At 39.5% G+C, this 15,383-nt stretch overlaps 2 protein-coding genes across 2 annotated transcripts; one reads left to right on the top strand and one right to left on the bottom strand.

Annotated features, from left to right (window-relative positions):
- Window positions 1-6,812: 6,812 nt before the first annotated feature.
- Window positions 6,813-9,376, bottom strand: LOC125890567 (E3 ubiquitin-protein ligase NEURL3). The gene is made up of 4 exons (XM_049579266.1): window positions 9,221-9,376; window positions 7,923-8,435; window positions 7,614-7,772; window positions 6,813-7,498 (listed from the first exon to the last, which is right to left on the bottom strand). Exons 1-4 carry the CDS (start codon window positions 9,249-9,251, stop codon window positions 7,314-7,316), a joined length of 888 nt encoding a protein of 295 aa, XP_049435223.1. The 5' UTR covers window positions 9,252-9,376; the 3' UTR covers window positions 6,813-7,313.
- A 2,169-nt stretch (window positions 9,377-11,545) lies between these two features.
- On the top strand, window positions 11,546-14,583 carry nkx6.3 (NK6 homeobox 3). Its single transcript, XM_049578923.1, has 3 exons — window positions 11,546-12,337; window positions 12,980-13,149; window positions 14,065-14,583. Exons 1-3 carry the CDS (start codon window positions 11,929-11,931, stop codon window positions 14,293-14,295), a joined length of 810 nt encoding a protein of 269 aa, XP_049434880.1. The 5' UTR covers window positions 11,546-11,928; the 3' UTR covers window positions 14,296-14,583.
- The last annotated feature ends 800 nt before the right edge of the window (window positions 14,584-15,383 follow it).

Raw genomic sequence — 15,383 nt, 5'->3', positions numbered from 1 at the left:
TGAAAGTAGCAGACAGGTGCTTTCACTTTAGAGAAACAGGTGAGGGTGTCCCATTCGTGCAAACATAAATTACATATGTTAAAGGTTTAGTGTGCAATTTTTTAGAAACATCTGGCAGAAATGGAAAAATGGAATATAATATTCATAACCATATTTTCATCAGTCTACAGTAGCCCAGAACAGACAAATCAAGCACTGGCTCTAAACAGGGCCATGTGCATTTTTGCATCGGCCACAGTAGTTCGACTACACACCTGGCACAAAGGAAAAGTTGTAGTTCTGCAGCCTCACTGCTAGATGCCACTAAATCCTACTTTAATACTGTTTTCAATACAACGATGAAAGATTTATCTTGCAGGTGTGACTCACACATACAGTATGTCCCAACTTGAATTACTTGAAAAGCCTTTCATCCATCAGTGACAAGATGAACATTTCCAGTAAATCATATAGTTTCTAGTTGACTCCTTTATTTCACACTTTACAGCACAGATCATAAATCCTTAACTGAACAACCTGCTTCAGTTTTGTATCTCAGCTGATCAGATTTGTGTTACAATACTGACCAGCTTTTGACAGGACAGAATTTTGGACATGCATAAATGTCTATCATGAACCTTAGAGGGCAGCTGATGTCAACACCTGTTACTGGTTTGATCTGCTGTTGTTTGTGACTTTATTTGCTGCTGGAACGTATATTCTACAAACCATGAAGGTCACCTTTTAAAGAAAGGACAACGCCTGCATTTCAGATTCCTTTTTCATTCCTCTCGGGAAGATTGATGTAAATCTGCAAAACAATCTGCATATGTCAAACTAAAGGTGAGATCCAACATCAGTGTCCTTTAACCTCCATGAAGAAAGTCAGCAGACAACAGCTATTAACACATGAAACTCTTTCAGTTCTTCATAAAAAAAAGTAAAAAAAATGTGAATAAGTGTGCTGTAAAACATTTGGTGCTGATGGTGCTCTTGTCTCGCACCATCAGCCATATTTGATCCTCAAGGTCAAACTACAAACACTTGCACGCCTGTACATGTATTTTGTTTTTTTCTAACCAGCTCTGTTAATCATTCGATGCAATGATAACGTTTATTTTGATATTACAGCTGTAACTGTAAACAAGTAATAATGAGGCAGAGATCTGGCTGAGGGCGGCACAGTGCTGAAGCCTACACGCAGAGCTCCGTGCCAGTTAAATGAATCTTTCTCCACTCTCAGACGAATCCTCTCCTGGATCTTCACCGGGCGGCTGCCGAACACCAGGCCGTTCTTAAATTCACCCCAGTCCTTCTTTTTTTTTTTTTTTTTTTTTTGAACGAATGAATGGATGGTTTTATTCACACACACAAAATAAATACACTTAGGTCTTCAGGACTTCATCAAGGTGTGCATGAATCAGGTCTCCCAAAGAAGCTATTTAAGCTTTTAGGAGGGAGTCTGATTACAAATGGCAATTAGGTGTGACAGTAGTGAACCAGGCAGCTGCAGAGCTACAGATGACTAGAATACATAGGGGACAAGTAACATGCACAAGACAACATATTCAACATCCATAGACATACAACGAATAAAGCGAATCACAAGCTAGTAAATATCCATATTCAGTCAAGAATTTTAACCCCGTCAGGCCTCTTGTTTGTGTACTGCGGCCAAATTCAAAAACAGATCTAGGGCCCCGACGGGACCATATCATTAAGTGTCAAGTGACGTAGGAATGTAGGAGATACTCTCTTACAGTTCTCTTAAAGGAGGAGAATAGTAACATTTTTGTGCTTTCCTCTAGCTCATTCCATATGCGCGGGCCCCTACAAACAGCTAGTACGTTTAAGTCTTCTGTTTTTTCCTATAATTAGATGTTTGTTTCTGGTAATGTGAGCATGTAGGGGCCAGCAGACAGGGACAAGCTCACATAGCCTTTGATTTCTTTTGTGTGCCACTTCATACATTAGACAAGCGTTCTGATGGTAGTTCAACTCTGCAAGTCTAATAAGACCATAGCGCTGGAACAGAGGGCATGAAGGGGCATCAAACCTGGGCCAAGATATGGCTCTTATGATTTTCTTTTGCAAGGTTTCAAGGTTTTTAAGATGGCTGGGGAACATGTTACACCAAATAGCATTACAATAATTGATATGGGGTTCAAATAGAGTTCGATAGATACTCAATCAATTAATCAATCAATCAATTTTATTTATAAAGCCCAATATCACAAATCACAATTTGCCTCACAGGGCTTTACAGCATACGACATCCCTCTGTCCTTTGGACCCTCACTCATACTAAGAAGAGTAGATACTGGCAGGTAATGTCTAATTTTATAACATAAACCAACATATTTAGATAATTTTGTTACTAAATACTGTATGTGCTGTTTGAAACTAAGAGACTCATCAGTGAGGACCCCCAGGAATTTTGTGGTGCATACTCTTTTTATTTCTTTCCCCCTTATCTCAATATTGAGATGATTGGAAGGTATGTTTTTATTGGAGCTGAACAAAATATAATTTGTTTTCGTGATATTAAGCGATAACTTATTGCAACAGAACCAAGAATCAACTTTTAACAATTCATTATTTAATAATTTTTGCAGTTCATGTAAATTTTTATGGGAAAGAAACAAATTTGTGTCGTCCGCAAAGATTACTTTGTATAATATAGGTGAGCAATTTATGAAATCATTTATATATATAATAAAGAGCAAAGGCCCCATAATTGAGCCCTGGGGGACCCCATATTTGATGTCTATATGGCACGAGTTATGATTATTTATATTTACACATTGTTGTCTGTTCTGCAAGTAACTTGTGAGGTGACACCCCTAGCTGAGGCGGACCATGTCCCCCACAACATGAAGGTGGAACGTCAGAGAACCGAGGCAGGATAAACTGCACCTGTGTGACGTCTCTGATCCAATAACTGTGAAAGGAACAAAAACATAGTTAAGAATCTTGATGCGTGAGCCATGTTGTCATACAGGGAATTCTTTCTATGGATTACGTAACTGTCACAAACAATGACAACAACAAGAAGGTGGGAAGTTTTGCATCTACGTGAATACAGTGTAGTAACAATAAGCCGTGCTGCAGAATTGTGCAGAAACTGTGAATAAGCTGCTGTTGGGAATAAGTGACATCATTTGACACAACAACCTCACAATAAAGAGTCATTTCTTAACACCATAACAAAGTATGTTGATCCCTGAGGTCACGTTATTGTCACATTGCCAATGTTTTCTGCAAAGGAGATGCAAAGACTCACAAGATAACGACAAAAAGGGGGAAACAACCACAAAGAGACACATAACAACCAAAAAACAGGCACAAAATTAGCACAAAGAGACACAAAACCACAAAATGATGCACGACTACAAAGACAAAACAAAGATAAAGGTAAAGAGGTAAAACCACCACCAACTGTGTGTGTCTCGCTCCTATGTAGGAGAGGTGATGGGGCCTTTTGCATGCACCTCATGATAAGGAATCATTTTATAACACCATAACACCATATCTTGATCCTCAAGGTCACATTATAGTCACATTGCCAGTGTTTTCTCTATATTTTCACAGGATGCTCATTAATCCCGTCCTTTACTGCATCAATAAAACCTGATTCTGACTGACAAATGACAACTATGACAGACGATCAAATAATAAAACGTAATAATGAAAGTAGCAGACAGGTGCTTTCACTTTAGAGAAACAGGTGAGGGTGTCCCATTCGTGCAAACATAAATTACATATGTTAAAGGTTTAGTGTGCAATTTTTTAGAAACATCTGGCAGAAATGGAAAAATGGAATATAATATTCATAACCATATTTTCATCAGTCTACAGTAGCCCAGAACAGACAAATCAAGCACTGGCTCTAAACAGGGCCATGTGCATTTTTGCATCGGCCACAGTAGTTCGACTACACACCTGGCACAAAGGAAAAGTTGTAGTTCTGCAGCCTCACTGCTAGATGCCACTAAATCCTACTTTAATACTGTTTTCAATACAACGATTTGTTCATTGAACAATAGACAAGTTACAATAAGTGATCCTCCACTGGCCAGTCGAGAGCACAAAGATTTATCTTGCAGGTGTGACTCACACATACAGTATGTCCCAACTTGAATTACTTGAAAAGCCTTTCATCCATCAGTGACAAGATGAACATTTCCAGTAAATCATATAGTTTCTAGTTGACTCCTTTATTTCACACTTTACAGCACAGGTCATAAATCCTTAACTGAACAACCTGCTTCAGTTTTGTATCTCAGCTGATCAGATTTGTGTTACAATACTGACCAGCTTTTGACAGGACAGAATTTTGGACATGCATAAATGTCTATCATGAACCTTAGAGGGCAGCTGATGTCAACACCTGTTACTGGTTTGATCTGCTGTTGTTTGTGACTTTATATGCTGTTGGAATGTATATTCTACAAACTATGAGGGTCACCTTTAAAAGATATATAGGACAACGCCAGCCTGTGTTTGCATTTCAGATTCCTTTTTCATTCGCCTTGGGAGGAGGATTGTGACAAAATCTGATTGGTGCAAGTGAAAGAGTGAGCGCCTTCAGTCAGCTGACTGGGTCAAAATTCAGAGAAGACAGAAAGAAGAAATAAAAATAGCCATGGATGGATTACTAGTAGTTTTCAAACATTTTATGCCCAAGGCACACCAAAGGGCAAGCCAAAATCTCAAGGCACACCTGTATTTTAACAATAGATAACAATATAAAACAATAGAAATAAGAAAAAATAAGACAGGTAACATTCATGTCTGTCTACTGACAGGTATTTTTCTCCTTTCTTTCAGTGGTAGGTCGTCTTCACTGCTAATTTGCTCTGTGCAATAAAGCAATCTATGGTCCCACTCTAGGCTTTCTCCTTAAAATCTTGTTACTTGTCTATAAAGCACTAAATGGTCTCGGGCCTAAATACATCTCTGATATACTTGTACGTTATGAAGCAGCCAGACCCCTCAGATCATCTGGAACAGGTTTACTCAGTGTTCCCAGGATCAAAACCAAACAAAGTGAAGCAGCCTTTAGTTTCTATGCTCCCTGTCTGTGGAACAAACTTCCAGGATATCTGAGGTTGGCTGAAACTGTCAACTCATTTAAATCAGGGTTTAAAACATTACTATTTACTGCAGCTTACCAGTGAACTAGATATGTAACTTATTGTTAGGATAATCTGCAGCTATTGTTTTTATATTTGTCCGCTGTTGCTTTTGCTTTATGTTTTTTTTAAAATGCATTTTCTGCACTGTTTTTAACTATTTATTTTCTTGCTTTTAGCTCATGTTTTTAATGATCTATTGTTTTTAATATATTTCTCTTGTAAAGCACATTGAATTGCCTTGTGTATGAATGGTGCTATATAAATAAAATTGCCTTGCCTTGCCTTGCCTTTTAAATGTTATCATCCCTCACACTGGCTGCCAGTCAGGGCTTCTAATGAGTCACATGCTGATAATCCCAGTGCACAGACAACGACAAATAGGTTCCATGTGATCATATTAAATCAAATTAAAGCTAGAGTTTGCCTCTTTATTAGGAAATGGGTGCACAACATACTGATACAGTTAGTTAAAAAATCATTCATAACTTTTTGTACAGGCCCAGTTGAATATTGCAGTAATAATGTGTGGCTATCACAAAATCCTACAGCACACCTAGATTGGCACACCATTTGAGAACCACTGGATTACTAAATGGGCCTACCAGACACAGGCCCAAAGTGCCAGGGGCCCCTCTGGGCTTCATCTGAAAAATGTCAATTAAATTAACACATACCAACCAGGAGGAGACTAAAAAATGACCACAAAGAAACACAAAAAGATCACAAAGAGATGCAAAGGAACTGCAAAGACTCACAAGATAACTACAAAACGGGGGGAAACAACCAAAAAGAGACACATAACAACCAAAAAAGACACAAAATCACTACAAAGAGACACAAAATAAAACAAAAATACAAAGATAAAGGTAAAGAGATAAAACCACCACCAACTCTGTGTGTCTTGCTCCTATGTACAGGAGGTGGTGGAGCCTTTTGCATGTCTGTGCCCAGGTGTCAATTGTCTCATAATTCTCCTGTGAGCATAGTGGGCACGAAGACAATCTGTCCTGATTGAGCTTCATCAGTTAAAATGTGAATAAGTGACCTAAAACATTTGGTGCTGATGGTGCTCATTTCATGCATCGTCAGCCACTTTTGATCCTCAAGGTCAAACTATAAACACTTGTATGTCTGTATTTCGTTTTATCCTAACCAGCTTCATTAATCATTTGCTGCAGTGATATTGTTTATTTTGGTTTGATAGCTATAACTGTAAACAAGTAATAACGAAACTGGCTGCTTGTTGCACTTTCACATTTGAAGAACCCTCTGGAGATAAGCTGCGTGCAAAAACGGTACAAAGTAATGTAAGGTATTTAGCTCCTGTTGCAACCTGACTAAAGATTATCACTGTAGATTTCGTTTCATCAGTGGTCTGCACATGTGTATTTGCTCCTGTTTGTGCTAGTATTGTATCTATTTTCAAAATAAGAAATAATTCTTTGCAACATGAAAAACATGCTCTTATTCTGAGCTCCACAGTTCAGTCTTGACAAAGCAATCTCCCTCATGGTCAACCTGTTTTGTCAAATTCACTTATTAAATTAAATAATTCTCACTGAATAAATTTTTAGAAATATATATTAACTGTATACGATAATAGACACATACGTTTTAGGAGTTTGTATCACACACATTTTAGAATAGATATCATAACAACACATTCAGCGAAGATAAGAATAAGATAAGACAATATTGTGAAAGATATAATCCATTTTATTTTTACAGCCATATTTAGACAAACAAATAATATAAAAATATAATTTTACAAGAATAATTAGATTTACTCCATCAAATAGGCAAAATATTCCGTACAGTAAATATACATTACTTTACATGTGCTTTTAGTGCATCATAGATAGTCTTCATCAAAAAGGATTCATGTTTGTCTGTATCCTTATTTAACAATCACAATAAAAGTTTTCAAGCAGCAAAGTTTCACAGTATTCTTTCTTTCACATCATGAGAAAATACACCAGTGCATAGTATCTTCACGTCAGCATCTCTATACATCTTATCTTACACATGCTGTACAACATTTACATAAGAAGGAAGAGAGGGTTGAGAGACACATGACAAAAGTTCCTGGCTTCAATCAGGACACGTTCAGTAGGTGCTACTCAATGTTTTCTTCTTTTTGTCACAGTCAATCAGTAGCTTGTATTCGGTGGTGATTCCCGCCTGGTGTCTGGGAGCTCAGAGCAGCCCTGAGACACACCTCCCCTCCTCTGATGGAGCTCTGATCTTGTGTCTGCACAGCGGGCAAGTGCCAAACTGCTGGAAGACCCTGGAGGCACACTGGTTACACAAACACCGGTGGCCACAAGGCAGAGTGATTCTGGCCTGTTTTTCCATGCACACCACACAGCCGCTGCCTTCACCTGTGATCAAAACAGGAATCACAACACTGACATTAAAGGAAAGTTCTCTCTGGTTAAAAATGTGCACAACACTGAAATCAGTTGCAGTTGTTTGGTTGAAGGGACTCATTCTTACCTTCGTCCATGTCAAGACAGGAGATGCTTTCATCACTGCTTCCACAGAGGCTCGAGACATCAGATGTCAAACTGTAGTGGCTGTCAACATCAGGTGAGGTGAGGCGTTCAGGTGCAGGACAGGACCGTCTGGTGCGAAACAGATTTCTTTTCTCTGAACCTGCCGCAAAGAGTAGAAGCATTAATCACATCTTGTTTATATGACAATCAAACAATTACTTTGCATTGCCAGAGCGTGTGAAAAAAATAACCACAAGAAAAACAGGCTGTACTACAAACGAAACATATTTGCTATTCATAGTAAACTTACCCAGGAGGAAAACGGAGCATGTCTGTCCGTAGATGTCTATCATGGCCCACAGTGGCTGGCTGAGATCCACTCCTGTTAGTAGCTTGTGCTCTTCACTGTTGTTGCCTGTGACGTATAAATTGCCCCCAGCAGAGACCCAGAACTCCAACTCTGAACCTGCTTTGCAGAGGGATTCGTGCACAGGAGCGGCCCAGTGCCCCTGGGTGTCAGTGAGGTTGGGGATGGCCATGAGGGGCAGAGGCAGAGATCTGGCTGAGGGCGGCACAGTGGTGAAGCCCACACGCAGAGCTCCATGCCAGTTGAATGAATCTTTCTCCACCCTCAGACGAATCCTCTCCTGGATCTTCACCGGGCGGCTGCTGAACACCAGGCCATTCTTAAATGTGTTCTTCGTCTTCTCTGCCAGGCGACACCCCTGGCTGAGGCGGACCATGTCCCCCACAACACGGGGGTGGAAGGTCAGAGGACCGAGGCAGGACAGGCCGCACCTGTGTGACGTCTCTGATCCAATATCTGTAAAAGGAACAAAAACACAGTTAAGAATCTTGTCACGTGAGCCATGTTGTCATACAGGGAATAATTTTGACAGATTTCATGATTGTTACAGACATCCACAACAACAAGAAGCTGGGAAGTTCTTGCAAAGATAAATAACTGACGTTTACACTGTTTTCAATAAAGAGATTTGTTTATTTGACAATAGACGAGTTACAAAGAGTGATTAATCCACGAGGCAGCTGTGAACACACAGATGTATCCTGCAGGTGTGACTCACACATATGTAGCGTTAAGCAACAACTTTTTTTTTTTAAACTATATTAGGGACTTACTACCCATCAGTGACAAGCTGAACATTTCCAGTAAATCATATAGTTTCTAGCTGCCTCCTTTATTTCACACTTTACAGCACAGGTCATAAATCCCTAACTGCTCCTATTTATTTAGAGGCTTTCTCTCTGTTTGCTTATCACCGGTTTTACAGCATTTGTAACTGATAAGAAAAGACCTGGGTATGAACAGCTCGCTTCTGGGTTTTTTTTGTTTGTCACTACCATTAAAAAGTAATTTTTACTAATTTTTATCACTAAAATGTAAAATTGTAAAATAACATATTTCGTTTTAGTCTTAAGTTTAGCTGAAAAAAACCCCATCAAAACTCATATGTTAATTTGGATTGAAAGCTAAATATAACTTGACAAACTGTGATTAACAGAGGATCTTATTGACATTTAAAGCATTATCATAAATTTCATATCAAGTTCTCTGTACAGGCTGAAGACCAAGAATAAATGTCTCACCAGAGTTCCCGTTGCTGCTCTCCTTCACCATCTTGAAGAGTCAGACAGTAGTTTTCTTTATGTCTTGAGAGATGATGTGCTCACTTCTGTGTCTTGCTTTAATTCTAATGAAGCATGAGTGTTGTCAGCCTTTATAACACGCCACACGTGTGGTTTCAAAACACAAACACTCCCTCCTCCATCACATGGGAAAGTGAAAGTAGGCGGAGTGAGGGAGGAACCAAAGTTTGGAAATTTACCCTCAGTTGGGAGGAGGCTGGGAAGGCAGGATGCCAACATTTTTTTCTTTTGTGAGTCTCTTTTCAACCTGACCTTCAGAGCGATAATGCAAACATAAAACTGCAATGTGAGTTCCTGAGCTTTGTGGTTTATGCTCAAAATCATCATCACTTTCATTATGTGCCCATGCTGAAACATAAGTATCATGCATATAGGAAATGTACGACCTTGTGCACAGCTTTACCCTGACTGTATTTTCTCTTCATGTGCTGTTGCCTGCATGTGCATATAGGCCTGAATGCAACCTTTACGTATATTTAACTTGCTCTCATGTATCAGATTCTTGTACTTTCTTGTGTTAACTGTAAAATGAGCTGCATCTAATGTCCTTCTATATATCTTACATTATTTTTATTCATATAAACCAAATATGTGAAAGTTCTGACCCCTTTGTTGCCATTTTATCAGAGCTAAAGTCCAACAGGCTTTCTGGGAAACAGACTGCAGTACCACTTCCTCTAAAAGAGACTCTGGAAAAGTACCACCAGAATATTTCATATCTCATCTCCAACCAGCTCTGTAGATCTGAGGGAGCTTCACACATAGTTCAGTAATGAGAGCACGCAAAATACTGTAAAATTTCCTCAGGTTGTTTCTGGTGAATCCAGCACACCCTGCAGAGCTTTGTCGCCCTCCACAGGACGCACATCCTCATGTCTTTAGTTCTCATTGGTTGGCAGTCCCGACCATGTGACAGGAGGAGACCTGGCTGGAAATCCAGAATGACATCATCACTCTTGGAAAGTTACTAGATCTACGCTAACTATGACCAACTATCCCGTGACTTTTTCCCGAGAAATCCCAACATCCTGTCACTTGACAAACACTGCAAGCCACACCTGGAATACATTTAACAGCTGCAGGCATGTTTTAACGTGTATTAGATGTAACACAGAAATATATGAAACTGTTATTAATGTGCGTTTGACGTTCTTTAGAGAAATTGTTTCATTTTAGGCATGCATTTCTACTTTGTGCACACAAGAAAGTTATATTCTCTGTACATCCTGTAGTTAAAATGCCATAAGTCATAAATTATTGCAAGTATTGCATGAGCTCTACCCAGCCAAATTCAAAAAACACAATGTGTAACATGATATTAACATTTTTAAGACTCAGTTTGCTCAGTGAGTTCATTATAAGTCACATTAAAACAATTAGAACTTTAATATGGTGGCAAGTAAAATGTAATTAAGCTCAATAATACCTTAACTTCACTCTAAGTCACAGTTTATCTGTTCATTTGTGTGTCAAATTATTATTTTAGCACTAAATTATATTGAAATAGATTCAGATACTTATTGAAATGTGTGTGGCCCGATACCAACCTCATATCAGGTTTTAATTTTCTGAGTTAATACAGTAAAGACTTCCAAACATTAAATTAAACATTTATATTTTCATTGATTCTAATTCAAAACCCCACAATACATTAACACAAAAACACCTGTATTAAATTTACATATATAGCATAAGATGTGGTGTATTGCCACTGCATATTGTAATATGAGATTCCACAGTGACATTTGATTGATGTATTTTTGACAATATTTTTTTTAATTTCCTGACTATATATATGCCTTTGAAAGCACTGAATAGAAGAACAATAAGCTAGTGATAGAGATACCACACTGTTAAATTCATGAACTGAATCAGTGTTTTAATTCACATAAAGTGGTGCAAGAATGCAGATTTTCTTTCACTTGGGGTTGTGTTTATGTTACCCACAATACAAGAATATAACTGTATGTTTCAAAACTGTATTTCTGCAGTATTAAACCAGGAAACAGAGCATCCCTTCGTCTTCTCCTCCTCTGTGTACTCCAGGCTCAGCTGCCTCTGCTCCACCACACTTGGTCAGACATGGCAGGCCATCAAAAAATCAACTTGTTCCCACTCCACCTGTTCAAAACACTATCAATCTGCTGCCTTCCAATAAAAGGCTTGGCTCTCAGCGAGGAGCCAATAGAGAAGCATTAAGGCTGTGAGACCCAGGCCAATCCCAGGCTGCATTCTAATGTGGCCTATCTTTATCAAGGTGCCACTCCATTTCCAGATACTGCTTATTTATGACTTCTGAGCAGAGAGCCAGCAGGCGGCATGTGTCTTTAGGAGAACACTAACATCTGTGTCCAGAGGGCTCGCCCGAGACGTCAGATATGGGATTATCACAGAACACACTGTGGCTGAGGGGCAAGAGTGAAGAGTCTGTCTGCTTTTTCTGATGTGGTAGCAACTTTTGCAAACAGGGACTTTGTTGAAATTGCTATTCATGCTCTGAAAGATTTGGGGACGGTGGGTGTGATCCCAGATCCAAGACATCGTCTGTGGGTGAGAGAACACCTTGTGGGCCCATCAGAGGTCTTTTCCTGCCTGGATCTTATTGGATGTGTTACTGAGACCTGGAGGCAGAGTTACACTTACTTCCCATGGATCCAAACATCCAGGGGTCCTTCCTGTTCAACAACAGCCTGAACCAATTCCCCTCGGAACTCAAGGCACCAGTGTGCCAGTACTCAGTGCCCAACTCTTTCTACAAGCTCAACCCGGGCCTGAACAGCCAGCTGCAGGCAGGGACGCCCCACGGCATCAGCGACATCCTGAGCCGCTCCATGATGGGCTCCACGGGCACCACCACCCTGCTGTCCGGATACTCCACCATGGGGGGGTTCAGCCCCTCCGTCACCAGCACGTCCATGTACTATAACCGAGACTACAACTCTTCCCTGGGCGGCTTCTCCAAGCCCGGCGCCGAGTGCCCCATGAAGGGTCGCAGTGTGAGCTGCTGGGCGGAGAGCGGCTGTGACTGGAGAGGAGGGAGGCAGCAGTGCACCAACAGTGAGTCTCAGTACTGCAGCATGGACTCAACATCCAGCTCATCAGCACATTACAACTTCCTTGTGTCTGTCTCTGAGGACTCAACAAGGCATGTTAGCTTTTAGTGATGCCAGAGTGCCCTTTGTCTTTACAAAAGAAGAGAAATTCCAACTAATAAGAAAAGATACAGAAATATGCAACTTCAAAAGCTAATTGTTCTGAAAAGTTGCATAATTCTTCAGATACTATTTGTTATTACTAATATTTAAAATGTTTGAGTGCACATTTTAAGAGTCATTTCTAAGTTAAAGAAAACACAAAAACAAGAACTTACAGAGGTTGATGCGTTTATGTAACACTTCAAATACCCTATCAAGAAATGTCGCTTTTATATATGTGGACAAGGCTGCTCATTAAATTGTTATAATTAATTGTTCTATTAAACTTATACAATATTAATTATATAGTCAAACAAACAGATTACTGATTAACTGATTAAGGGATCTTTTTGCTGATATTTTGTTTTGCCATGCAGTGAAAAATTCTGTCCCAGCTGTCTGCAGAAACTGAAGAATTTCATTGGTTGCATCTAATTTCTATGTAAAAATCTAATAATCCAGCTGAGTCATTTCTTGCATATTTTTCTTTCTATGACATTTCCAGGTAGTGGTCATCTGGGGGAGATGTCAGGCAGGAAGAAACACACCAGACCAACATTTAGTGGACATCAGATATTTGCCCTGGAGAAAACATTTGAGCAGACCAAGTACCTGGCCGGGCCTGAGAGAGCGCGACTGGCTTATTCTCTGGGCATGACTGAGTCACAAGTCAAGGTAAAGATAAAAGCACATTTATATTAATGCTGTTAAAATTATGTTTTTGTGTGAGGAGGGTTTATAACTTACAGTGTGAGGTGACTTCAAAACATATTACTCTAAATTATTTTGTTTTTCTTGATGTACTGGATTTTATTTCTCCATGTTTGACCTTTACCATGATTTTTGTTATTTTATTTTTATTCATTCATTTATTTTGTGTGTGTGTGTGTGTGTGTGTGTGTGTGTGTGGTAAAAGGTACAACAGAAATTAAGTTGACCTATTTATACATACAACTGCAGCAAGAAAAACAACAAGCTTGAAGCTAATCTGTGATCAGCAGGTCACACACACACACACACACACACACACACACACACCTACTTCATGCAGAAATTAGGTCATGGATGATTTTCATAGCTTTCTCTTGCACAATGTCTGTGAGCAAGAAGATCAAACAACACAAATTCACATCCACAGACACAAGCCTAATCATATTCCACTTACGGCCCCCAGGCCAAATCTGGCCCACAATACGATGGCAGGTGGCCCGCCAACCATTTTCTAATTCACGTAAAAATAAATTAGTTCACACTGGGAAATCTTTGTGTCCTTTGAATGTAAATAAGGTGTCAGAGTGCATCTAAAAAACACTGACATAAAACTTGTTTATTAAAAAATATGGTAAGGAAGGATCCCTCGACCTCCTAACAACGATCTGGGCTTAGCTCCAAGTGTCCTCAAATACTAGAAACGCCCCTGCAACTAGATTTGCCTCCTGCCAAAACAGCAAATGTGCAAAGGTTGAAAACCTATTCAATATACTGCTAAACATTATTAATATTTAATTATCAACTGATATTCTGCTAAAGTGGCCCCAGACAAAGCAAGTCGGTGCCTGCAGCAAACTAATCCCAACATGTTGTGCTCAGGTGTGGTTTCAGAACCGACGCACCAAGTGGAGGAAGAAGAGCGCCACAGAGCCGAGCTCCACGCAGGCCAGCCTGGCGGGGCAGGGCGGCGAGGCCTCGGAGAACGAGGTGGAGGACGAGGAGTACAACAAGCCTCTGGACCCCGACTCTGACGACGATAAGATCCGACTGCTGCTGCGCAAACACCGCAGGGCTTTCTCCGTCCTGCGTCTCGGGCCACACCACGTCTGACAAACTTCCTGCAAATCACACGCACACACACATGCGCGCGCTTCTCAGCAGACCTGCATGCTGTAATGACAGTAATTTGTTTTGAATACAAAGTTGAAGCATTTAAGCATGTTCAGAAGAGGTCATTGTGGTCATCCAACCAAAGAGCTAGACAGGCTGTAGAAATGAAGCTATTTACTTTTATAAGTTACTGTATCTCTGGCCTGTTTAATGTTACACTGATGTAAGGAATTATGTTATACACACCATTTTGTAAAAACATAAGAAAATGACATTTAAAAAAGTGCATGATGCTGTTGGTAATACTAATAAATAAAAAGAGAGTAACCTGAATTTAGTCATGTGTTCTCTTTCTGATTTTATTTGTGCTTATGTGAAATTTAAAAAAAGAAACCACAAAAAAGTGCCATGACATGTGGCCAGTAGCTTCAATAACCTTGTAAAGCTGCAAACACTAAACAAAGGAACCATTTTACAGCCGCACTGTAAAGGAAAACAAGGATAAAAGAATCAAAACGTCAAAAAAAAAAAAAAAAACATTTCAAAATTGGAAAATGTATAAATCTGTAGAAAAAAAAGTAATTTTAGGACAAATATTTCAAGGGAATTTTTTTTAAAATGGGAACTAAATGATATAATGTAAATGTAAATGGATTTATCTGTGGGCTCTGCTCACAGGTTATTTATCTATTATAATACCCCATGAGTATGATTTTTAATTCTGCTACATGTTCAAATTAAATGTTAACTTTAAAGTTACTTAAATAACTGTAAGCTGGCAGCTTTATTTCCATTACTTGCTTTTCAAATGCATTGTAAAAATATGGCCAGTGCTGCTCAATAAATGACTGTGAATCATTTATCAGGTTTGAACAATGGCTCAAGTTCTGCCCGTGTGTTCGCTGTCAAGTGACAGTTAGAATGAAACTGCACGCAAAATGGTTCAAACGCTGAGGAGAGGTGCAAAGGTCAAAGGTCAAATCTTGTGTGATTTACCATTGTGGTATGGCTTAATTGAAGACAATGACCCCCACAACCCACGTCAACATAAAATCAATACCAACAGAGCAGAGCAGCTCCTTCAGCAT

This window comes from Epinephelus fuscoguttatus, linkage group LG6 (assembly GCF_011397635.1).
Source record: "Epinephelus fuscoguttatus linkage group LG6, E.fuscoguttatus.final_Chr_v1".
Lineage (NCBI taxonomy): Eukaryota > Metazoa > Chordata > Actinopteri > Perciformes > Serranidae > Epinephelus > Epinephelus fuscoguttatus.
Note: the sequence above shows the minus strand (reverse complement) of the source record. Positions and strands in the feature narration are given on the sequence as shown.

What these genes read in the sequence shown, in the direction of transcription:
- nkx6.3 (XM_049578923.1), top strand. Translation starts at nt 11,929, where the DNA reads ATGGATCCAAACATCCAGGGGTCCTTCCTGTTCAACAACAGCCTGAAC. An exon ending in GAGGCAGCAGTGCACCAACA is followed by an intron (nt 12,338 to 12,979) that starts GTGAGTCTCAGT and finishes TGACATTTCCAG; the next exon opens with GTAGTGGTCATCTGGGGGAG. An exon ending in TGACTGAGTCACAAGTCAAG is followed by an intron (nt 13,150 to 14,064) that starts GTAAAGATAAAA and finishes TGTTGTGCTCAG; the next exon opens with GTGTGGTTTCAGAACCGACG.
- LOC125890567 (XM_049579266.1), bottom strand. Translation starts at nt 9,251, where the DNA reads ATGGTGAAGGAGAGCAGCAACGGGAACTCTG. An exon ending in GAGCAGCAACGGGAACTCTG is followed by an intron (nt 8,436 to 9,220) that starts GTGAGACATTTA and finishes TTCCTTTTACAG; the next exon opens with ATATTGGATCAGAGACGTCA. An exon ending in CTGTCTTGACATGGACGAAG is followed by an intron (nt 7,499 to 7,613) that starts GTAAGAATGAGT and finishes TTTTGATCACAG; the next exon opens with GTGAAGGCAGCGGCTGTGTG.